The 24,756-nt window shown below is 45.9% G+C and overlaps 1 protein-coding gene across 2 annotated transcripts in view; it reads left to right on the forward strand.

Annotated features, from left to right (window-relative positions):
* LOC139406370 (GRAM domain-containing protein 2A-like) overlaps window positions 1-24,756 on the forward strand; it is a 76,943-nt gene that overhangs the window by 12,798 nt on the left and 39,389 nt on the right. Inside the window, exons 2-3 of one of the 2 annotated variants that reach the window (XM_071148901.1) lie at window positions 2,517-2,639; window positions 21,953-22,010. In XM_071148901.1, coding sequence (XP_071005002.1) covers window positions 2,518-2,639; window positions 21,953-22,010 — 180 coding nt within the window. In that variant the 5' untranslated portion in view covers window position 2,517. Of the gene's footprint in view, window positions 1-2,516; window positions 2,640-21,952; window positions 22,011-24,756 lie in introns of those variants that run through there. The other variant, XM_071148902.1, reaches the window with a different exon arrangement.

The following is a 24,756-nucleotide window of genomic DNA, read 5'->3' on the forward strand; positions in this document are numbered from 1 at the left end:
ACCATCAGAATGCCTGTGGAAGCCTCCATCATCATCATCAGAATGCCTGTGGAAGCCTTCATCATCACCATCAGAATGCCTGTGGAAGCCTCCATCATCATCATCAGAATGCCTGTGGAAGCCTCCATCATCATCATCAGAATGCCTTTGGAAGCCTCCATCACCAGCATCAGAATGCCTGTGGAAGCATTCATCATCATCATCAGAATGCCTGTGGAAGCCTCCATCACCACCATCAGAATGCCTGTGGAAGCATTCATCATCATCATCAGAATGCCTGTGGAAGCCTCGATCATCATCATCAGAATGCTTGTGGAAGCCTCCATCACCACCATCAGCATGCCTGTGGAAGCCTCCATCACCACCATCAGAATGCCTGTGGAAGCCTTCATCATCATCATCAGAATGCCTGTGGAAGCCTCCATCATCACCATCAGAATGCCTGTGGAAGCCTCCATCACCACCTTCGAAGGCCTGTGGAAGCCTCCATCACCACCTTCGAAGGCCTGTGGAAGCCTCGATGGATACAGACATGCTTAGACCTCCACACTTGGAACTCAAGCCAAATCAACCAATAAACCACCTTCACCTTACGTCACAGTGATTAGAGAAGAGAAGCATTGATGAAACTCATTTCCCAGGAGATCTATTTTACACTGAGAGCACAAAACATTAAGGACACCTGCTCTTTCCATGACAGACTGACCAGCTGAAAGTTATGACCCTTTATTGATTTCATTTGTTAAATCCATTTCAATCGGTGTAGATGAAGGGGAGGAGACGGGTGGTTAAAGAAGGATCTTTAAGCCTCGAGACAATTGAGACATGGATTGTGTATGTGTACCATTCAGAGGGTGAATGGGCAAGACAAAATATTTATGTACCTTTGAACGGGGTATGGTAGTAGGTACCAGGCGCAACGGTTTGTGTCAAGAATTGCAACGCTTCTGGGTTTTTCCCGTTCAACAGTTTCCTGTGTGTTACGTTCCCCAGATTATGTGTTGTAGTGTGTGTATTTGCATGTGTTTATTTCAGGAAATGGCTTCCTGAAATCCCTCAAGCAGCTGATTGGTCGACTCCAGGGCTAATTGGAGAGCTGACCCCGCCCCCTCGTCAAGACACAGCTGTCTCCAATTACCCATTCCTTCAGACGCTATATAAAAGCCAGTGTTCTGTTCAGGAGAGAGAGATTTGCTGGGAGGTCATTGCAGAGAGATTTTGCTAGAGGTTGATTTTGCTAGAGGTTGATTTTGCTGGGAGTTCATTGCTGGGAAGTTGGTATGTTTTGTGAGTTTGTTGCTCAGATAGAGCTTATTTGATGTCCTTTGTTTCTTAGTTTGTTTGAGAAATTATTTGTTCATTTGTTCCCAGGGGGGAGGGGAAGGCACCTAGGGAGTGCTTAAGCAAGAGGCCCGCGGGCATACATATACCCGTAGTATATTCATTGTCTAGGCACAATAGGTAAGACCTGGGCGGACCACCCCCTGTATTTTGGTTAGGGCACCAGGTGGCGCTAAATTAGGTAAGTAGTGGGTAGGCAGGTAAGAGGAGGGGGGCTTTGAGATTTACTTTCTTTGCTTTGGTTCCGTCCAGCCCCTTTTCCCCATATTACCGTGTAAAGGAATAAAGTTCTTGTAAACAGTACCACATTCTGCCTGTTGTCATTCTTACTCGCACCTACAGTCCATACCTTTTTCACTTCACGGAGAGTTTAGTTGTAGCAGGGTGTTGCATTCCCTCTTCATAGAGGCGTGCGTAACACTGTGTATCAAGAATGATCCACCACTCCAAGCTAACCAGTCAACTGCTAGCATGCCTTTCTTCCCTCATACAGCCACACAGTCTGCTGTTTTTCTCATGAACAACTCTCTAGTCTCAGAGTAGGGTCACAATGCTAATAGTAGGTAATGAAAGATGTTGTTTAAGGTCAGGGTGCACTACTGTAGGCTGTGTACCAGTTTAGTGGATTGACAGAACCACTCACGACAAGCAGGAAACCACTCACGACAAGCAGGACCCCCCCCTGTTCCCTCCACCTATGCTCTGTTTGTTACTCTAGGTGTTCCACAGCATGGCATTTCCTATTGACTTTACATCTGCTAAAACTACAGACAGGAAAAAGCCCTTTGAAACTGTTCTGAAAAGAAAGGTCTAGGCGCAAGTGGGAAGTTGTGTCAGGAAATAATTGCATTAGCCACACATGCTAAGGAGAGGAATTGTCACCAGATCTTCCTCAGACATGCTTCTCTCATCTTTTTCTGACCAACCTTCCCCTGGGACATGGAGTATATAAGGCTTCACACCCCTGAGCTGAGTGAAACCAAGCTGCCTGGTTGTGAATCCATCATTGTTTCTGAAAAGGCCAATGTGAAAAGGACATATCAGCTGGCAGCACAGTGCGGTCTGACTAGGCAACAACGAGTAGAATAGGTTGTGTACTTGTGTGTGAGTGATGTGTTAATCATTTAGTTTTCTCAGTCTGTGATGGGGTGTCGTGTTCTGTTCTGTCACCTCAGGATGATGATGATGATGATGATGGACCAACAGGAGCAGAGTGATGACATCAGTGTCATGAGCCCGCTGGAGTTGCTGACCGAGGCCGCCAAGGAGGACGATGGGCACTGCCAACCACAGTTCAGGTGAGGCATCTCCTCTTCTTTGACACCGATCTAGGATCAGCTAAATCCTCCCAATACCTCCTCAATGCTCATTTTAAAGGGATAGTTGGTTCATTTGGCAGTTACGCCCTTTTTTCCCAGCAGTCAGATGAACTCATGGATACCAGAAATGAGTGTTATTGTTATTTTAGCTTGCGTTCGGCGCAAAAGTCGAAGATGCCTCCGACTCTAGTGTGAAAGTCGTCTCCCTCCCAGCGGACTCCAGAGTGGTAAAGAGATGGATAGTGTCTCCCCATGCTGTCACAAGGGGCCTTATGCCTAGCTAGCAGCAGGCAGCTTGGTCACGAAAATCAGAAAAGCAATCAAATTAAATCGTTTACCTTTGATGAGCTTCGGATGTTTTCACTCACGAGACTCCCAGTTAGACAGCAAATGTTCATTTTGCCCCATAAGTATTATTTTTATAGCCGAAATACCTCCGTTTGTTCTTCACGTTTGGTTGAGAAATCCACCGGAAACTGCGGTCACGACAACGCTGAAAAATATTCCAAATTAGATCCATAATATCGACAGAAACATGGCAAACGTTTTTATAATCAATCCTCAAGGTGTTTTTCAAATATCTATTCGATAATATATCAACCGGGACTGGTGGCTTCTTAGTAGGAAAGAGAGAAACAATGGCCGCATTTGTCTATTACGCACAAAACACTCTGAGAGCCTCCAGCTGACCACTGACGCAATGTTGTCGTTCAGGCTCATTTTTCAAAATAAAAGCCTGAAACTATGCATTGTGACACTAGACACATTAGGGTAGCCATAGAAAAAGAAATCTGGTTGATATCCCATTCACTGCTCAATAGGGACGCATAGGAACGCAGAGATTTCTAAATAAGAGTCCCTTCCTGATTGGATTTTTCTCAGGCTCTCGCCTGCAATATCAGTTCAGTTATACTCACAGACAATATTTTTACAGTTTTGGAAACTTTAGAGTTTTCTATCCTAAGCTATCAATTATATGCATATTCTAGCATCTTGTCCTGACAAAATAGCCCGTTTACTTTGGGAACGTTATTTTTCCAAAAATGAAAATAGTGCCCCCTAGTTTCAAGAGGTTAAGTAGCCTACAAGTCCCCACCTGAATTCTGCTCCACCCTGCAGGCCCCTATGTGTACAGAAGGAGTTCGTAGCTTAGAATACAACAAAGGACTGCCAAACACTGGCAGCTTGCCCATCAAAGACAGTTAAAGGTCTCTGTGGTCTGTTTCCTTTTCCCTTCCTATTTATTTACGTTGGCATCGAGTAGAATAGAATCACACCTTGTGATTCAATATTGGTGACTAGGTGGGAAGACTGTCTCGAGGTCTGGGTGGGAAGGGGGTACCAGTACAGAGTCTATGTGGAGGTTATATACAGGGGGCACCGGTTAGTCGAGGTAATTGAGGTAGAATGTACATTTGGTCGAGTTATTATACTATTCATTTCTAGGATTACAACAGTTCATCCAAGTGTTTTGATATATATCGGACTTCAAATCGCAGTATTTAAACATTTAAAAAAATCTGTTTGATTTTTGTCCCATATCATGCAGCCCTAACACACACGGATAGACACGCGCGCACAGACACACACGCACAACGCACAGACACGCACACACTCTCTCAGTGGGAATGCTGTACCCTGCCACAGGACTAGAGTACAGACAGCCTGTTTGTCTTTGAGTTGACCTGATGCCACTGCCAGCAGAAATGTCTCCTCCTCTCTTCCTCTTCCTGTCTGTCTGCTCCTCCCTCATTATAAAAGCCAGCAGGTTGCAGGACTGCAGGACAAACACACAATTTGGGATTAACTGTCTCTCTCTCAGCCCACCCGGGTCACTTCAGCTCACTGACTAGACTAGAAAACCACACTAGTACAGCTTGTATCCTGTCTAAATTGTGCAGAGCCGTGCCTCCCCACCGGAGACTGGAGTTCAATCCTCTCTCTCTCTTCACCGTTCAATCCCCTCTCTCTCTTCACCGTTCAATCCTCTCTCTCTCTTCACCGTTCAATCCTCTCTCTCTCTTCACCGTTCAATCCTCTCTCTCTCTTCACCGTTCAATCCCCTCTCTCTCTTCACCGTTCAATCCTCTCTCTCTCTTCACCGTTCAATCCTCTCTCTCTCTCTTCACCGTTCAATCCCCTCTCTCTCTCTTCACCGTTCAATCCCCTCTCTCTCTCTTCACCGTTCAATCCCCTCTCTCTCTCTTCACCGTTCAATCCCCTCTCTCTCTTCACCGTTCAATCCCCTCTCTCTCTTCACCGTTCAATCCCCTCTCTCTCTCTTCACCGTTCAATCCCCTCTCTCTCTTCACCGTTCAATCCCCTCTCTCTCTTCACCGTTCAATCTCCTCTCTCTCTCTTCACCGTTCAATCCCCTCTCTCTCTCTTCACCGTTCAAACCTCTCTCTCTCTTCACCGTTCAATCCCCTCTCTCTCTCTTCACCGTTCAATCCCCTCTCTCTCTCTTCACCGTTCAATCCTCTCTCTCTCTTCACCGTTCAATCCCCTCTCTCTCTTCACCGTTCAATCCTCTCTCTCTCTTCACCGTTCAATCCTCTCTCTCTCTCTTCACCGTTCAATCCCCTCTCTCTCTCTTCACCGTTCAATCCCCTCTCTCTCTCTTCACCGTTCAATCCCCTCTCTCTCTCTTCACCGTTCAATCCCCTCTCTCTCTTCACCGTTCAATCCCCTCTCTCTCTTCACCGTTCAATCCCCTCTCTCTCTCTTCACCGTTCAATCCCCTCTCTCTCTTCACCGTTCAATCCCCTCTCTCTCTTCACCGTTCAATCTCCTCTCTCTCTCTTCACCGTTCAATCCCCTCTCTCTCTCTTCACCGTTCAAACCTCTCTCTCTCTTCACCGTTCAATCCCCTCTCTCTCTCTTCACCGTTCAATCCCCTCTCTCTCTCTTCACCGTTCAATCCCCTCTCTCTCTTCACCGTTCAATCCCCTCTCTCTCTTCACCGTTCAATCCTCTCTCTCTCTTCACCGTTCAATCCCCTCTCTCTCTCTTCACCGTTCAATCCCCTCTCTCTCTTCACCGTTCAATCCTCTCTCTCTCTTCACCGTTCAATCCACTCTCTCTCTTCACCGTTCAATCCCCTCTCTCTCTCTTCACCGTTCAATCCCCTCTCTCTCTTCACCGTTCAATCCCCTCTCTCTCTTCACCGTTCAATCTCCTCTCTCTCTCTTCACCGTTCAATCCTCTCTCTCTCTCTTCACCGTTCAATCCCCTCTCTCTCTCTTCACCGTTCAATCCCCTCTCTCTCTCTTCACCGTTCAATCCCCTCTCTCTCTCTTCACCGTTCAATCCCCTCTCTCTCTTCACCGTTCAATCCCCTCTCTCTCTTCACCGTTCAATCCCCTCTCTCTCTTCACCGTTCAATCCCCTCTCTCTCTTCACCGTTCAATCCCCTCTCTCTCTCTTCACCGTTCAAACCTCTCTCTCTCTTCACCGTTCAATCCCCTCTCTCTCTCTTCACCGTTCAATCCCCTCTCTCTCTCTTCACCGTTCAATCCCCTCTCTCTCTTCACCGTTCAATCCCCTCTCTCTCTTCACCGTTCAATCCTCTCTCTCTCTTCACCGTTCAATCCCCTCTCTCTCTCTTCACCGTTCAATCCCCTCTCTCTCTTCACCGTTCAATCCACTCTCTCTCTTCACCGTTCAATCCCCTCTCTCTCTCTTCACCGTTCAATCCCCTCTCTCTCTTCACCGTTCAATCCCCTCTCTCTCTTCACCGTTCAATCTCCTCTCTCTCTCTTCACCGTTCAATCCTCTCTCTCTCTCTTCACCGTTCAATCCCCTCTCTCTCTCTTCACCGTTCAATCCCCTCTCTCTCTCTTCACCGTTCAATCCCCTCTCTCTCTCTTCACCGTTCAATCCCCTCTCTCTCTTCACCGTTCAATCCCCTCTCTCTCTTCACCGTTCAATCCCCTCTCTCTCTTCACCGTTCAATCCCCTCTCTCTCTTCACCGTTCAATCCCCTCTCTCTCTCTTCACCGTTCAATCCCCTCTCTCTCTCTTCACCGTTCAATCCCCTCTCTCTCTTCACCGTTCAATCCCCTCTCTCTCTTCACCGTTCAATCCTCTCTCTCTCTTCACCGTTCAATCCCCTCTCTCTCTCTTCACCGTTCAATCCTCTCTCTCTCTTCACCGTTCAATCCCCTCTCTCTCTCTTCACCGTTCAATCCCCTCTCTCTCTCTTCACCGTTCAATCCCCTCTCTCTCTTCACCGTTCAATCCCCTCTCTCTCTTCACCGTTCAATCCCCTCTCTCTCTCTTCACCGTTCAATCCCCTCTCTCTCTCTTCACCGTTCAATCCCCTCTCTCTCTCTTCACCGTTCAATCCCCTCTCTCTCTTCACCGTTCAATCCTCTCTCTCTCTTCACCGTTCAATCCCCTCTCTCTCTCTTCACCGTTCAATCCCCTCTCTCTCTTCACCGTTCAATCCCCTCTCTCTCTTCACCGTTCAATCCCCTCTCTCTCTCTTCACCGTTCAATCCCCTCTCTCTCTTCACCGTTCAATCCCCTCTCTCTCTTCACCGTTCAATCCCCTCTCTCTCTTCACCGTTCAATCCCCTCTCTCTCTTCACCGTTCAATCCTCTCTCTCTCTCTTCACCGTTCAATCCCCTCTCTCTCTCTTCACCGTTCAATCCCCTCTCTCTCTTCACCGTTCAATCCCCTCTCTCTCTTCACCGTTCAATCCTCTCTCTCTCTTCACCGTTCAATCCCCTCTCTCTCTTCACCGTTCAATCCCCTCTCTCTCTTCACCGTTCAATCCCCTCTCTCTCTTCACCGTTCAATCTCCTCTCTCTCTCTTCACCGTTCAATCCCCTCTCTCTCTTCACCGTTCAATCCCCTCTCTCTCTTCACCGTTCAATCCTCTCTCTCTCTTCACCGTTCAATCCCCTCTCTCTCTTCACCGTTCAATCCTCTCTCTCTCTTCACCGTTCAATCCTCTCTCTCTCTTCACCGTTCAATCCCCTCTCTCTCTTCACCGTTCAATCCCCTCTCTCTCTTCACCGTTCAATCCCCTCTCTCTCTTCACCGTTCAATCCCCTCTCTCTCTTCACCGTTCAATCCTCTCTCTCTCTTCACCGTTCAATCCCCTCTCTCTCTTCACCGTTCAATCCCCTCTCTCTCTTCACCGTTCAATCTCCTCTCTCTCTCTTCACCGTTCAATCCTCTCTCTCTCTTCACCGTTCAATCCCCTCTCTCTCTTCTTGACTTTCTTTTTCTTCTTCTACTGTATTATTGACTGTGTTTGACTGTATGTTTGTATGTTTGACTGTATGTTTGTATGTTTGACTGTATGTTTGTATGTTTGACTGTACGTTTGTTTTTACTCCATGTGTAACTCTGTGTTGTTGTTTGTGTCGCACTGCTTTGCTTTATCTTGGCCAGGTCACAGTTGTAAGTGAGAACTTGTTCTCAACTGGGCTACCTGGTTAAATAAAGGTGAAATAAAATAAATAAATTCTCACTTTATCTCCTTCTATATTCAGTATATACCTGTCTATTAAACCATATAAAAATACTAAAGGTTGAGTGGAAGAAGTAGCATTAATAACCCAATGTTTCCCCCCTAGATTGTCTCACGTTACCCCAACTTCCACGTCTTGTTGTCGCTCGGTTATTTTTCAGAACGATCGTGAGAAGGCCTAGAAATCGAGGTCACTTCCTGATGCTACCAACCAGGGCCGGCTGTATGGATCAGCTGAGATGGAGGTCATCACCACTAAATAAAAGTTTAGTTCTGCCACAGATTTTTATTTTTTATTTTTATCCCATCAAGGTGGTTGGGAACCACTGGTCTAGCCAGTTAACTAAACCTGTAGTAATCGTGGCTGAAAACCGACCAGGTACACAGGGCTCATGCCCAGGGACCATGATCCTCCACGGGGTACGACTCCAAATTAGGAAAGTGTTCCTAATGTTTTGTACACTCAGTGTATATGCATATTCCGTGTGACTCACAGATGGAATACATTACTGATGACTGTGGCGAATGGGAGCTGTCTAATACTCTTGATGTAACATGTCCTTGGTTCAGTTCAGATCAGCCTTCTCTTTTCCCTGAAGGCAGGGAGTGGAGGGAGGTCTGGCAACCTGGGCACGGCCCACAGTGGTGTCATCATACCTACCCAGCCTTGTGATCCTACGTTGGCAAAGAAAGGTCAGCTTCTCAGTTAGCAGTTTTATCTATGAAAAAAAGATTGTAGTCAGAGTGCAGTATAACTGGGGAGGCAGGGTGGTTAGAGTGGTGGTTAGAGCGTTGGACTAGTCACCGAAAGGTTGCAAGTTCGAATCCCTGAGCTCACTAGGTACAAATCTGTCGTTCTGCCCCTGAACCCACTGTTCCTAGGTCGTCATTGTAAATAAGAATTTGTTCTTAACTGACTTGCCTGGTTAAATAAAGGTTAAAAATAAATGCAGTTATTCTGCAATTACTGTGTCCAAAATAAATTGCAGTTACAAAACTGCAATGATTTTCTATAGCCAAAACGTTGGCTAACGTTAACTATTATTTTAGCCTCAATCACACTACACCTACACACTACACGATGAATCCAGCGGCCAAACGGGTGGCAGGTAGCCTGGTGGTTAGAGTGTATTGGTGGCAGGTAGCCTGGTGGTTAGAGTGTATTGGTGGCAGGTAACCTGGTGGTTAGTGTAGAGGTGGCAGGTAGCCTGGTGGTTAGAGTGTATTGGTGGCAGGTAACCTAGTGGTTAGAGTGTAGAGGTGGCAGGTAGCCTGGTGGTTAGAGTGTAGAGGCGGCACGTAGCCTGGTGGTTAGAGTGTAGAGGCGGCAGGGTAGCCTGGTGGTTAGGGTGTAGAGGCGGCAGGGTAGCCTAGTGGTTAGAGTGTAGAGGTGGCAGGGTAGCCTAGTGGTTAGAGCGTTGGACTTGTAACCGAAATGTTTGCAAGATCGAATCGCTGAGCTGACAAGGTACAAATCTGTCATTCTACCCCCTGAACAAGGCAGTTAACCCACTGTTCCTAGGCAGTCATTGAAAATAAGAATTTGTTCTTAACTGACTTCCCGAGTTTAAAAAAAGACTGATATTCTGACATTTTTTGAAAGCGCAATGTCAGTTTTTATTAGAGTCAGCATATCAATGTAACGTTATTGATCTGTCAGTTTCCCTAGGTAACTCCCTACTTTTCACACTGACACGGTATAAACAGCTCTACAGACTTCACTGTCATGTTGCACAACACTATGCTCATCATGTCTTAGCAGGATCAGATGGTGACAGGTGTCCCAGCAGGGTCAGACAGCCAGGGAAGACCAGTCTACAGAGTTCACGTGAATTTTGCAAATATATTATAACAATCAGTGAATGGATACAAAGTTCCATCTTGATTTGATGGCTAGACCTTCAGTACAGTAGCTACAGGACAGCAGCTTAAAGCCACAGTATGAGATCTGGGAATTATGGTAATTTAAATTATTGATCCATTGATTGGATAATCCCAATCAACCTATTCTTGGATAATATAAAGTGTAAATGTCAATGGACACCAAGATCATTCTTCGTCATGCCTTATCTGAGCAGGATAAAATGGTGGCAGGAGTCTCATCAGGGTCAGGCATCCAGGGAAGACCAGAGAATTGTTTCCAATGCAACACTTTATTCTCTCTGTGCAGCAATGGACAAACAAGAAACTATTTCATGTCAGTTTGACAAAACCTCTAAAGATGATTTCCAAACTGTATCAAGTGTTGATAGAGGCTTTTCCCAATGACACAAAACATGTCAAACAAAAATGAGAGGGAAGACCTGGGAGACGCTAATGTATGATGATGAATGGATACAGATGTGTGTGTGAAGGCCCAGTCATGTTCATATCATCTCAGACATACGGTGCCTTGCGAAAGTATTCGGCCCCCTTGAACTTTGCGACCTTTTGCCACATTTCAGGCTTCAAACATAAAGATATAAAACTGTATTTATTTTTTTGTGAAGAATCAACAACAAGTGGGACGCAATCATGAAGTGGAAAGACATTTATTGGATATTTCAAACTTTTTTAACAAATCACAAACTGAAAAATTGGGCGTGCAAAATTATTCAGCCCCCTTAAGTTAATACTTTGTAGCGCCACCTTTTGCTGCGATTACAGCTGTAAGTCGCTTGGGGTATGTCTCTATCAGTTTTGCACATCGAGAGACTGAATTTTTTTCCCATTCCTCCTTGCAAAACAGCTCGAGCTCAGTGAGGTTGGATGGAGAGCATTTGTGAACAGCAGTTTTCAGTTCTTTCCACAGATTCTCGATTGGATTCAGGTCTGGACTTTGACTTGGCCATTCTAACACCTGGATATGTTTATTTTTGAACCATTCCATTGTAGATTTTGCTTTATGTTTTGGATCATTGTCTTGTTGGAAGACAAATCTCCGTCCCAGTCTCAGGTCTTTTGCAGACTCCATCAGGTTTTCTTCCAGAATGGTCCTGTATTTGGCTCCACCCATCTTCCCATCAATTTTAACCATCTTCCCTGTCCCTGCTGAAGAAAAGCAGGCCCTAACCATGATGCTGCCACCACCATGTTTGACAGTGGGGATGGTGTGTTCAGCTGTGTTGCTTTTACGCCAAACATAACGTTTTGCATTGTTGCCAAAAAGTTCAATTTTGGTTTCATCTGACCAGAGCACCTTCTTCCACATGTTTGGTGTGTCTCCCAGGTGGCTTGTGGCAAACTTTAAACAACACTTTTTATGGATATCTTTAAGAAATGGCTTTCTTCTTGCCACTCTTCCATAAAGGCCAGATTTGTGCAATATACGACTGATTGTTGTCCTATGGACAGAGTCTCCCACCTCAGCTGTAGATCTCTGCAGTTCACCCAGAGTGATTATGGGTCTCTTGGCTGCATCTCTGATCAGTCTTCTCCTTGTATGAGCTGAAAGTTTAGAGGGACGGCCAGGTCTTGGTAGATTTGCAGTGGTCTGATACTCCTTCCATTTCAATATTATCGCTTGCACAGTGCTCCTTGGGATGTTTAAAGCTTGGGAAATATTTTTGTATCCAAATCCGGCTTTAAACTTCTTCACAACAGTATCTCGGACCTGCCTGGTGTGTTCCTTGTTCTTCATGATGCTCTCTGCGCTTTTAACGGACCTCTGAGACTATCACAGTGCAGGTGCATTTATACGGAGACTTGATTACACACAGGTGGATTGTATTTATCATCATTAGTCATTTAGGTCAACATTGGATCATTCAGAGATCCTCACTGAACTTCTGGAGAGAGTTTGCTGCACTGAAAGTAAAGGGGCTGAATAATTTTGCACGCCCAATTTTTCAGTTTTTGATTTGTTAAAAAAGTTTGAAATATCCAATAAATGCCGTTCCACTTCATGATTGTGTCCCACTTGTTGTTGATTCTTCACAAAAAAATACAGTTTTATATCTTTATGTTTGAAGCCTGAAATGTGGCAAAATGTCGCAAAGTTCAAGGGGGCCGAATACTTTCGCAAGGCACTGTAAATTACTGCAGCTTAAAACCATCCAGAGAAGGTACTATATGCTCAAAAAACTGCTCAAAAAAAATAAAGGGAACACTTAAACAACACAATGTAACTCCTAGTCAACCACACTTCTGTGAACTCAAACTGTCCATTTAGGAAGCAACACTGATTGACAATACATTTCACATGCTGTTGTGCAAATGGAATAGACAACAGGTGGAAATTCTAAGCAATTTGCAAGACACCCCCAATAAAGGAGTGGTTCTGCAGCTGGTGACCACGGACCACTTCTCAGTTCCTATGCTTCCTGGCTGATGTTTTGGTCACTTTTGAATGCTGGCGGTGCTTTCACTCTAGTGGTAGCATGAGACGGAGTCTACATCCCACACAAGTGGCTCAGGTAGTGCAGCTCATCCAGGATGGCACATCAATGCGAGCTGTGACAAGAAAGTTTGCTGTGTCTGTCAGCATAGTGTCCAGAGTATGGAGGCGCTACCAGAACACAGGCCGGTACATCAGGAGACGTGGAGGAGGCCGTAGGAGGGCAACAACCCAGCAGCAGGACAGCTACCTCCGCATTTGTGCAAGGAGGAGCAAGAGGAGCACTGCCAGAGCCCTGCAAAATGACCTCCAGCAGGCCACAAATGTGCATGTGTCTGCTCAAGCGGTCAGAAACAGACTCCATGTGGGTGTTATGAGGGCCTGACATCCACAGGTGGGGGTTGTGCTTACAGCCCAACACGGTGCAGGACGTTTGGCATCTTCACAGATGAAAGCAGGTTCACACTGTGCACATGTGACAGAGTCTGGAGACGCCGTGGAGAACGTTCTGCTGCCTGCAACATCCTCCAACATGACCGGTCAGTCATGGTGTGGGGTGGCATTTCTTTGGGGGGCCGCACAGCCCTCCATGTGCTCGCCAGAGGTAGCCTGACTGCCATTAGGTACCAAGATGAGATCCTTAGACCCCTTGTGAGACCACATGCTGATGCGGTTGGCCCTGGGTTCCTCCTAATGCAAGACAATGCTAGACCTCATGTGGCTGGAGTGTGTCAGCAGTTCCTGCAAGAGGAAGGCATTGATGCTATGCACTGGCCCGTCCGTTCCCCAGACCTGAATCCAATTGAGCACATCTGGGACATCATGTCTCGCTCCATCCACCAACGCCACGTTGCACCACAGACTGTCCAGGAGTTGGCGGATGCTTTAGTCCAGGTCTGAGAGGAGATCCCTCAGGAGACCATCCGCCACCTCATCAGGAGCATGCCCAGGCGTTGTAGGGAGGTCATACAGGCACGTGGAGGACACACACAATACTGAGCCTCATTTTGACTTGTTTTAAGGACATTACATCAAAGTTGGATCAGCCTGTAGTGTGGTTTTCCACTTTAATTTTGAGTGTGACTCCAAATCCAGACCTCCATGGGTTGATAAGCACAACTCCATGTTGTCAGCACATTCAACTATGTAAAGAAAAAAGTATTTAATAAGAATATTTCATTCATTCAGATCTAGGATGTGTTGTTTTAGTGTTCCCTTTATTTTTTTGAGCAGTGTATATATACATACAGTGCCTTGCGAAAGTATTCGGCCCCCTTGAACTTTGCGACCTTTTGCCACATTTCAGGCTTCAAACATAAAGATATAAAACTGTATTTTTTTGTGAAGAATCAACAACAAGTGGGACACAATCATGAAGTGGAATGACATTTATTGGATATTTCAAACGTTTTTAACAAATCAAAAACTGAAAAATTGGGCGTCCAAATTATTCAGCCCCTTTACTTTCAGTGCAGCAAACTCTCTCCAGAAGTTCAGTGAGGATCTCTGAATGATCCAATGTTGACCTAAATGACTAATGATGATAAATACAATCCACCTGTGTGTAATCAAGTCTCCGTATAAATGCACCTGCACTGTGATAGTCTCAGAGGTCCGTTAAAAGCACAGAGAGCATCATGAAGAACAAGGAACACACCAGGCAGGTCCGAGATACTGTTGTGAAGAAGTTTAAAGCCGGATTTGGATACAAAAAGATTTCCCAAGCTTTAAACATCCCAAGGAGCACTGTGCAAGCGATAATATTGAAATGGAAGGAGTATCAGACCACTGCAAATCTACCAAGACCTGGCCGTCCCTCTAAACTTTCAGCTCATACAAGGAGAAGACTGATCAGAGATGCAGCCAAGAGAACCATGATCACTCTGGATGAACTGCAGAGATCTACAGCTGAGGTGGGAGACTCTGTCCATAGGACAACAATCAGTCGTATATTGCACAAATCTGGCCTTTATGGAAGAGTGGCAAGAAGAAAGCCATTTCTTAAAGATATTCATAAAAAGTGTTGTTTAAAGTTTGCCACAAGCCACCTGGGAGACACACCAAACATGTGGAAGAAGGTGCTCTGGTCAGATGAAACCAAAATTGAACTTTTTGGCAACAATGCAAAACGTTATGTTTGGCGTAAAAGCAACACAGCTCATCACCCTGAACACACCATGCCCACTGTCAAACATGGTGGTGGCAGCATCATGGTTTGGGCCTGCTGTTCTTCAGCAGGGACAGGGAAGATGGTTAAAATTGATGGGAAGATGGATGGAGCCAAATACAGGACCATTCTGGAAGAAAACCTGATGGAGTCTGCAAAAGACCTGAGACTGGGACTTTTTTTGTCTTCCAACAAGACAATGATCCAAAACATAAAGCAAAATCTACAATGGAATGGTTCAAAAATAAACATATCCAGGTGTTAGAATGGCCAAGTCAAAGTCCAGATCTGAATCCAATCGAGAATCTGTGGAAAGAACTGAAAACTGCTGTTCACAAATGCTCTCCATCCAACCTCACTGAGTTTGAGCTGTTTTGCAAGGAGGAATGGGAAAAAAATTCAGTCTCTCGATGTGTAAAACTGATAGAGACATACCCCAAGCGACTTACAGCTGTAATCGCAGCAAAAGGTGGCGCTACAAAGTATTAACTTAAGGGGGCTGAATAATTTTGCACGCCCAATTTTTCAGTTTTTGATTTGTTAAAAAAGTTTGAAATATCCAATAAATGTCGTTCCACTTCATGATTGTGTCCCACTTGTTGTTGATTCTTCACAAAAAAATACAGTTTTATATCTTTATGTTTGAAGCCTGAAATGTGGCAAAAGGTCGCAAAGTTCAAGAGGGCCGAATACTTTCGCAAGGCACTGTATATACTATATGTCAGTGAAACTGAACATCAAGCACTCAGAAATGTAAGTCTCCTCTAGTAGAGATGTAACACACACCAGGAAACATATTTCCATATGTTATGGTCTTGTGAAGGCTGGCTGATTTCTAGCTAAAAAGTATGTTCTTTTATCTCATCACGTCTACAGATACGCCCTGTTTTTGTTTGCTTGGAAATGTTGATACTGGATACTGTTATCTGAAGAAACTGTGTAATCTAGCATTTTATAGCGGCTAAGAAATGTATTGCCATCGATTGGAAGGTTGGTTATCCTCCCACAATGTCGCAATGGATGTATCACTAGGTTTGATTCATTACAAGATTGTGGGTATACTGGATGTATCACTAGGTTTGATTCATTACAAGATGATGGGTATACTGGATGTATCACTAGGTTTGATTCATTACAAGATGATGGGTATACTGGATGTATCACTAGGTTTGATTCATTACAAGATTGTGGGTATACTGGATGTATCACTAGGTTTGATTCATTACAAGACTAAGGGTATACTGGGACACTTTCATAAGGTCTGGGTGCCTTATATGGAATACTATATGACAAAACTGGACTGTATTGAAAACATTAGATTTTTGTTGTTGTCAAGCAGTCTGATTTGGGGGATTATGGCTCAGATGCATAAGGCACATCTCTCCAGAATGGACTCTCTCCTGCCATTTTGTGGGTATTCATTGTTTCATAACTTCATTGTTTTCTATGTCTAAAACTTCCCCATTAGAAATATCACCAGTTGTAGACTATATGTAACTCTTTAATTCTAACAGGTTTCATTTCGAATCTGCAATGTTTATTTGGTTATGGTAATTTCTGTCACGTTCTGACCTCTATTTCCTTTGTTTTGTATTTATTTAGTATGGTCAGGGCGTGAGTTGGGTGGGCAGTCTATGTTTGTTTTTCTATGTTTTGGGGCAGTTCTATGTTTTCGGCCTAGTATGGTTCTCAATCAGAGGCAGGTGTCATTAGTTGTCTCTGATTGAGAATCATACTTAGGTAGCCTGGGTTTCACTGTGTGTTTGTGGGTGATTGTTCCTGTCTTTGTGTTTGCACCAGATAGGGCTGTTTTGAGTTCTCACGTTTCTTGTTTTCGTTAGTTTGTTCATGTATAGTGTCTTCATTAAAATACAATGAACAACCACCACGCTGCGTTTTGGTCCGCCTCTACTTCACAACAAGAGAACTGTTACAGAATCACCCACCACAACAGGACCAAGCGGTGTGGTAATGGGCAACGGAAAAAGCAGCAGCAGGAGCAGCGCGAGGAGGTATGGACATGGGAGGAGGAATTAGACGGAAGAGGACCCTGGGCTCAGCCAGGAGAATATCGCCGTCCCAAAGAAGAACTGGAGGCGGCGAAAGCGGAGAGGCGCTGGTATGAGGAGGCAGCGCGGCGTCGTGGATGGAAGCCCGGGAGTCAGCCCCAAAATTTTCTTGGGGGGGGGCTAACAGGGAGTATGGCTACGCCAGGTAGGAGACCTGAGCCAACTTCCTGTGGTTACCGGGGGGCTAGAGAGACCGGACAGGCACCGTGTTATGCTGTGGAGCGCACGGTGTCCCCAGTGCGGGTGCACAGCCCGGTGCGGTACATTCCAGCTCCGCGTATCGGCCGGGCTAGAGTGGGCATCGAGCCAAGTGCCATGAAGCCGGCTCTACGCATCTGGTCTCCAGTGCGTCTCCTTGGGCCGGCTTACATGGCACCAGCCTTGCGCACGGTGTCCCCGGTTCGCCTGCATAGCCCAGTGCGGGCTATTCCACCTCGCCGCACTGGCAGGGCGACCGGGACCATTCAACCGGGTAAGGTTGGGCAGGCTCGGTGCTCAAGAGCTCCAGTGCGCCTGCACGGCCCGGTCTATCCGTCACCACCTCCACGCACCAGCCCTCCGGTGGCAGCTCCCCGTACCAGGCTGTCTCTCCGGCCCATCCTTGCAGGGGCTCCCTCCTCTCCAGCGCTGCCGGAGTCTCCCGCCTCTCCGGCGCTACCAGAGCCTTCCTCCTCTCCAGCGCTGCCGGAGTCTCCCGCCTGTTCGGCGCTAGGAGAGCTACTCAGCCCAGCGTTGCCGGAGCTTCCCGTCTGCCCACCGCCATCTGAGCTTCCCGTCTGCCCAGCGCCAGCGCCGCCCGTCTGCCCAGCGCCGCCAGTGCCACCCGTCTGCCCAGCGCCAGCGCCGCCCGTCTGCCCAGCGCCGCCAGTGCCGCCCGTCTGCCCAGCGCCGCCAGTGCCGCCCGTCTGCCCAGCGCCGCCAGTGCCGCCCGTCTGCCCAGCGCCGCCAGTGCCGCCCGTCTGCCCAGCGCCGCCAGTGCCGCCCGTCTGCCAGGAGCCGCCAATGCCGCCCGTCAGCCAGGAGCCGCCAGTGCCGCCCGTCAGCCAGGGGCCGCCAGTGCCGCCAGTCAGCCAGGGGCCGCCAGTCTACCAGGGGCCGCCAGTCAGCCAGGGGCCGCTAGAGCCCCTCCGCCCGGAGCAGCTGCCCCTCTGTCCCGAGCAGCTGCCCCTATGTCCCGAGCAGCTGTCCCTCTGTCCCGAGCAGCTGTCCCTCTGTCCCGAGCAGCTGCTTCACCTCTGTCCCGAGCTGCCCCTCTGTCCCAAGCAGCCCCTCTGTCCAGTGGGGTCATTGAGAGGGGTGGGCATGGTGAGTAAGCCACGGAGGCGGACAATAAGTCGGACTAAGACAATGGCGAAGTGGGGTCCGCGTCCCGCGCCAGAGCCGCCACCGCGGACAGACGCCCACCCAGACCCTCCCCTATAGGTCAAGGTTTTGCGGCCGGAGTCCGCACCTTTGGGGGGGGGTACTGTCACGTTCTGACCTCTATTTCCTTTGTTTTGTATTTATTTAGTATGGTCAGGGCGTGAGTTGGGTGGGCAGTCTATGTTTGTTTTTCTATGTTTTGGGGCAGTTCTATGTTTTCGGCCTAGTATGGTTCTCAATCAGAGGCAGGTGTCATTAGTTGTCTCTGATTGAGAATCATACTTAGGTAGCCTGGGTTTCACTGTGTGTTTGTGGGTGATTGTTCCTGTCTTTGTGTTTGCACCAGATAGGGCTGTTTTGAGTTCTCACGTTTCTTGTTTTCGTTAGTTTGTTCATGTATAGTGTCTTCATTAAAATACAATGAACAACCACCACGCTGCGTTTTGGTCCGCCTCTACTTCACAACAAGAGAACCGTTACAATTTCAGTACGTTTTCTATCGTTCTCGTTGTCGGAGTGGACATGTGTTTTGCAGAAATCACAACCTACAGTACGTTACACTTGTGAGAAACACGTTTGTTTATTGCCTTCCATTTTGTCAATTTATTAATCGTCTTTTGTTTGAAAAATCTCCTGTCATTGTTGAGTAAGGACGCGCACCTGATTACGCAGTATGACTAGTCGACTTGCCACCTTAGCTTGTCACTGATGTTCTAATTAACCCCAGAACCACAGGAGAATTGATGTTCTAACTAACCCCAGAACACCCCAGAACCACAGGAGAATTGATGTTCTAACTAACCCCAGAACCACAGGAGAATTGATGTTCTAACTAACCCCAGAACACTCCAGAACCACAGGAGAATTGATGTTCAGACTAACCCCAGAACCACAGGAGAATTGATATTCAGACTAACCCCAGAACCACAGGAGAATTGATGTTCTAACTAACCCCAGAACCACAGGAGAATTGATGTTCTAACTAACCCCAGAACTACAGGAGAATTGATGTTTTAACTAACCCCAGAACCACAGGAGAAGCACATATATTTCTACCCTCCTACTAGGAGGAGTCACCTCCTTGCATATCTACATAGCCAACACATCTCTGTTGCTAGACAGGAACTTACATTGGTTCCTCTCACTGGTGTAGTCATGGCCCCGCTTCCTGCTGGAATCTTTGTGGGCATGAAAGTACATGTGTCTAATAGGAATGTTCCTTCTCACTTCATCTGATCTGACCTTATGCCAAACTCCTCACTGAAACCAGACTGTTGCCCTTTGCCTCCCTCCATATGATCCATGTGATTTAGCAATACCATGTTCGACAGAATGTAAACTCCTTGTATCCCCCATTGTCTCACTCAGTAACTTTCCATGCTCCTAGTTCTTATCCAATCTCCATTGACCCCAAAATATAGTTTGAGTTTTAAATTATACTTTGTTTTTTACAGGGACAAGTGCACATTAATCAACATTTAATCAACATTTATGTAAAGTAATCAATACGTTCTAGTATAGTGTCGTCTGAATAAGTGTATTTCAAACTAGTATCCAACAACCTGAACCACAGGAGAATTGATGTTCTAACTAACCCCAGAACACTCCAGAACCACAGGAGAATTGATGTTCTAACTAACCCCAGAACACTCCAGAACCACAGGAGAATTGATGTTCTTACTAACCCCAGAACACTCCAGAACCACAGGAGAATTGATGTTCTTACTAACCCCAGAACACTCCAGAACCACAGGAGAATTGATGTTCTAACTAACCCCAGAACACTCCAGAACCACAGGAGAATTGATGTTCTAACTAACCCCAGAACCACAGGAGAATTGATGTTCTAACTAACCCCAGAACCACAGGAGAATTGAATACCCGGAGAGACTGATAGTGACCAGAAAACCGGTCACAACCGGTCTGAAGACTTAAATGTCCCTCATTGGCCACCGAATGGATTACTGTCTTACCTACAGTGCATTTGGAAAGTATTCAGATCCCTCCCCCTTTTCTAAAAAAAAATGTTTTACATAAAAATGGATTTTAAAAAATCCTCATCAATCTACACAATACCCCATAATGACAAAGCGGAAACAGTTTCTTAGACATTTTTGCAAATTTATATATATAAAAAAATATAAATACCTTATTTGCATAAGTAATTCAGGCCCTTTGCTATGAGACCGAAATTGAGCTCAGGTGCATCCTGTTTCCATTGATCATCCTTGAGATGTTTCTACAACTTGATTGGAGTCCACCTGAGGTAAATTCAATTGATTGGACATGATTTGGAAAGGCACACACCTGTAAGGTCACACAGTTGACAGTGCATGTCAGAGAAAAAACCAAGCCATGAGGTCGAAGGAATTGTCCATAGAGCTCCAAGACAGGATTGTTTCGAGGCACAGATCTGGGGAAGGATACCAAAAACACAGTGGTCTCCATCATTCTTAAATGGAAGAAGTTTAGAACCACCAAGACTCTTCCTAGAGCTGGCCGCCCAGCCAAACTGAGCAATGGTCACTCTGACAGAGCTCCAGAGTTCCTCTGTGCAGATGGGAAAACCTTCCAGAAGGACAACCATCTCTGCAGCACTCCATCAATCAGGCCTTAATTGTAGAGTGGCCAGATGGGAACCACTCCTCAGTAAAAGGCACATGACAGCCCGCTTGGAGTTTGCCAAAAGGCACCTAAAGGACTCTCAGACCATGAGAAACAAGATTCTCTGGTCTGATGAAACCAAGATTGAACTGTTTGGCCTGAATGCCAAGTGTCACATCTGGAAGAAACCTGGCGCCATCCCTACGGTGAAGCATGGTGGTGGCAGCATCATGCTGTGGGGATGTTTTTCAGCGGCAGGGAAAGGAGACTTGTCAGGATCAAGGGAACGATGAACGGAGCAAAGTACAGAGAGACCCTTAATGAAAACCTGCTCCAGAGCACTCAGGACCTCAGACTGGGGTGAACGTTCACCTTCCAACAGGACAAGGATCCTAAGCACACTGGATCCTTGTCCTGCAATGCAGGAGTGGCTTCGGGATAAGTCTCTAAATGTCCTTGAGGGGCCCAGCCAGAGCCCCGACTTGAACCCGATGTAACATCTCTGCGGAGACTTGAAAATAGCTGTGCAACGACGCTCCGCATCCAACATGACAGTGCTTGAGAGGATCTGCAGAGAAGAATGGGAGAAACTCCCCAAGTACAGGTGTGCCAAGCTTGTAGCGTCATACCCAAGAAGACTGTAATCGCTGCCAAAGGTGCTTCAACAAAGGACTGAGTAAAGGGTCTGAATACTTATGTAAATGTAATATTTAAGTTTTAGATTTTTAATACATTTGCAAACATTTCGAAAAAAACTGTTTTTGCTTTGTCATTATGGAGTATTGTGTGTATTGTTTGTAGATTGATGAGGGGAAAAAAACAATTTAATACATTTTAGAAAAGGCTTTAACGTTGCAAAATGTGGAAAAAGTCAAGGTGTCTGAATACTTTCCAAATGCACTGTACAAGGTAAAGAAACCAATATGTCATTGTTGTAAATTGGGTGATCTATTCTTTTAACAGACTTGTCATTATATGAACAGGTACAGTCAGGTTCTAGAATTTCACCAGTTCTGATTCTATGTTGGTTTGTATGTCCCTCCCCTGTCCCTCCTCTGTCCCTCCCATGTCTCTCCCATGTCTCTCCCATGTCCCTCCTCTGTCTCTCCCATGTCCCTCCTCTGTCTCTCCCATGTCCCTCCTCTGTCTCTCCCCTGTCCCTCCCCTGTCCCTCCTCTGTCCCTCCCCTGTCTCTCCCCTGTCTCTCCCCTGTCTCTCCCCTGTCTCTCCCCTGTCCCTCCTCTGTCTCTCCTCTGTCCCTCCTCTGTCTCTCCTCTGTCCCTCCTCTACAGGTTGCAACTGATTGATGACCTGACGTATGAAGATGTCAAGAAATGCTACAGAGGCTCGGTGAGTTGTTTTTACTGTGTCCAGATTCCACTGTTTTGTTATGGTGTTTCTACCCACTGGAATGTTGCTTCGGTTCCCTGGGAAACATGAAGTGATGATGTATGAATGTTATGTTGGTTCCCTGGGAAACATGAAGTGATGATGTATGAATGTTGCTTCGGTTCCCTGGGAAACATGAAGTGATGATGTATGTTGGTTCCCTGGGAAACATGAAGTGATGATGCATGAATGTTGCTTCGGTTCCCTGGGAAACATGAAGTGATGATGCATGAATGTTACGTTGGTTCCCTGGGAAACATGAAGTGATGATGCATGAATGTTGCTTCGGTTCCCTGAGAAACATGAAGTGATGATGTATGAATGTTACGTTGGTTCCCTGGGAAACATGAAGTGATGATGTATGTTGGTTCCCTGGGAAACATGAAGTGATGATGCATGAATGTTGCTTCGGTTCCCTGGGAAACATGAAGTGATGATGCATGAATGTTGCTTCGGTGGGAAACATGAAGTGATGATGTATGTTGGTTCCCTGGGAAACATGAAGTGATGATGTATGTTGGTTCCCTGGGAAACATGAAGTGATGATGTATGAATGTTATGTTGGTTCCCTGGGAAACATGAAGTGATGATGTATGAATGTTACGTTGGTTCCCTGGGAAACATGAAGTGATGATGTATGTTGGTTCCCTGGGAAACATGAAGTGATGATGTATGTTGGTTCCCTGGGAAACATGAAGTGATGATGCATGAATGTTGCTTCGGTTCCCTGGGAAACATGAAGTGATGATGCATGAATGTTACGTTGGTTCCCTGGGAAACATGAAGTGATGATGTATGAATGTTGCTTCGGTTCCCTGGGAAACATGAAGTGATGATGCATGAATGTTGCTTCGGTTCCCTGAGAAACATGAAGTGATGATGTATGAATGTTACGTTGGTTCCCTGGGAAACATGAAGTGATGATGTATGTTGGTTCCCTGGGAAACATGAAGTGATGATGCATGAATGTTGCTTCGGTTCCCTGGGAAACATGAAGTGATGATGCATGAATGTTGCTTCGGTGGGAAACATGAAGTGATGATGTATGTTGGTTCCCTGGGAAACATGAAGTGATGATGTATGTTGGTTCCCTGGGAAACATGAAGTGATGATGTATGAATGTTATGTTGGTTCCCTGGGAAACATGAAGTGATGATGTATGAATGTTATGTTGGTTCCCTGGGAAACATGAAGTGATGATGTATGAATGTTACGTTGGTTCCCTGGGAAACATGAAGTGATGATGTATGTTGGTTCCCTGGGAAACATGAAGTGATGATGTATGAATGTTATGTTGGTTCCCTGGGAAACATGAAGTGGTGATGTATGTCGGTTCCCTGGGAAACATGAAGTGATGATGTATGAATGTTATGTTGGTTCCCTGGGAAACATGAAGTGATGATGTATGAATGTTATGTTGGTTCCCTGGGAAACATGAAGTGATGATGTATGAATGTTACGTTGGTTCCCTGAGAAACATGAAGTGATGATGTATGTTGGTTCCCTGGGAAACATGAAGTGATGATGTATGAATGTTATGTTGGTTCCCTGGGAAACATGAAGTGATGATGTATGTCGGTTCCCTGGGAAACATGAAGTGATGATGTATGTCGGTTCCCTGGGAAACATGAAGTGATGATGTATGAATGTTATGTTGGTTCCCTGGGAAACATGAAGTGATGATGTATGAATGTTATGTTGGTTCCCTGGGAAACATGAAGTGATGATGTATGTTGGTTCCCTGGGAAACATGAAGTGATGATGTATGAATGTTATGTTGGTTCCCTGGGAAACATGAAGTGATGATGTATGTTGGTTCCCTGGGAAACATGAAGTGATGATGTATGAATGTTATGTTGGTTCCCTGGGAAACATGAAGTGATGATGTATGTTGGTTCCCTGGGAAACATGAAGTGATGATGTTTGTTGGTTCCCTGGGAAACATGAAGTGATGATGTATGTTGGTTCCCTGGGAAACATGAGGTGATGATGTATGAATGTTATGTTGGTTCCCTGGGAAACATGAAGTGATGATGTATGTTGGTTCCCTGGGAAACATGAAGTGATGATGTATGAATGTTACGTTGGTTCCCTGGGAAACATGAAGTGATGATGTATGAATGTTATGTTGGTTCCCTGGGAAACATGAAGTGATGATGTATGAATGTTATGTTGGTTCCCTGGGAAACATGAAGTGATGATGTATGAATGTTACGTTGGTTCCCTGGGAAACATGAAGTGATGATGTATGAATGTTATGTTGGTTCCCTGGGAAACATGAAGTGATGATGTATGTTGGTTCCCTGGGAAACATGAAGTGATGATGTATGAATGTTATGTTGGTTCCCTGGGAAACATGAAGTGATGATGTATGAATGTTACGTTGGTTCCCTGGGAAACATGAAGTGATGATGTATGTTGGTTCCCTGGGAAACATGAAGTGATGATGTATGAATGTTATGTTGGTTCCCTGGGAAACATGAAGTGGTGATGTATGTCGGTTCCCTGGGAAACATGAAGTGATGATGTATGAATGTTATGTTGGTTCCCTGGGAAACATGAAGTGATGATGTATGAATGTTATGTTGGTTCCCTGGGAAACATGAAGTGATGATGTATGAATGTTACGTTGGTTCCCTGAGAAACATGAAGTGATGATGTATGTTGGTTCCCTGGGAAACATGAAGTGATGATGTATGAATGTTAT

The sequence above is a fragment of the Oncorhynchus clarkii genome, chromosome 4 (assembly GCF_045791955.1).
Source record: "Oncorhynchus clarkii lewisi isolate Uvic-CL-2024 chromosome 4, UVic_Ocla_1.0, whole genome shotgun sequence".
Classification (NCBI taxonomy): Eukaryota; Metazoa; Chordata; class Actinopteri; order Salmoniformes; family Salmonidae; genus Oncorhynchus; species Oncorhynchus clarkii.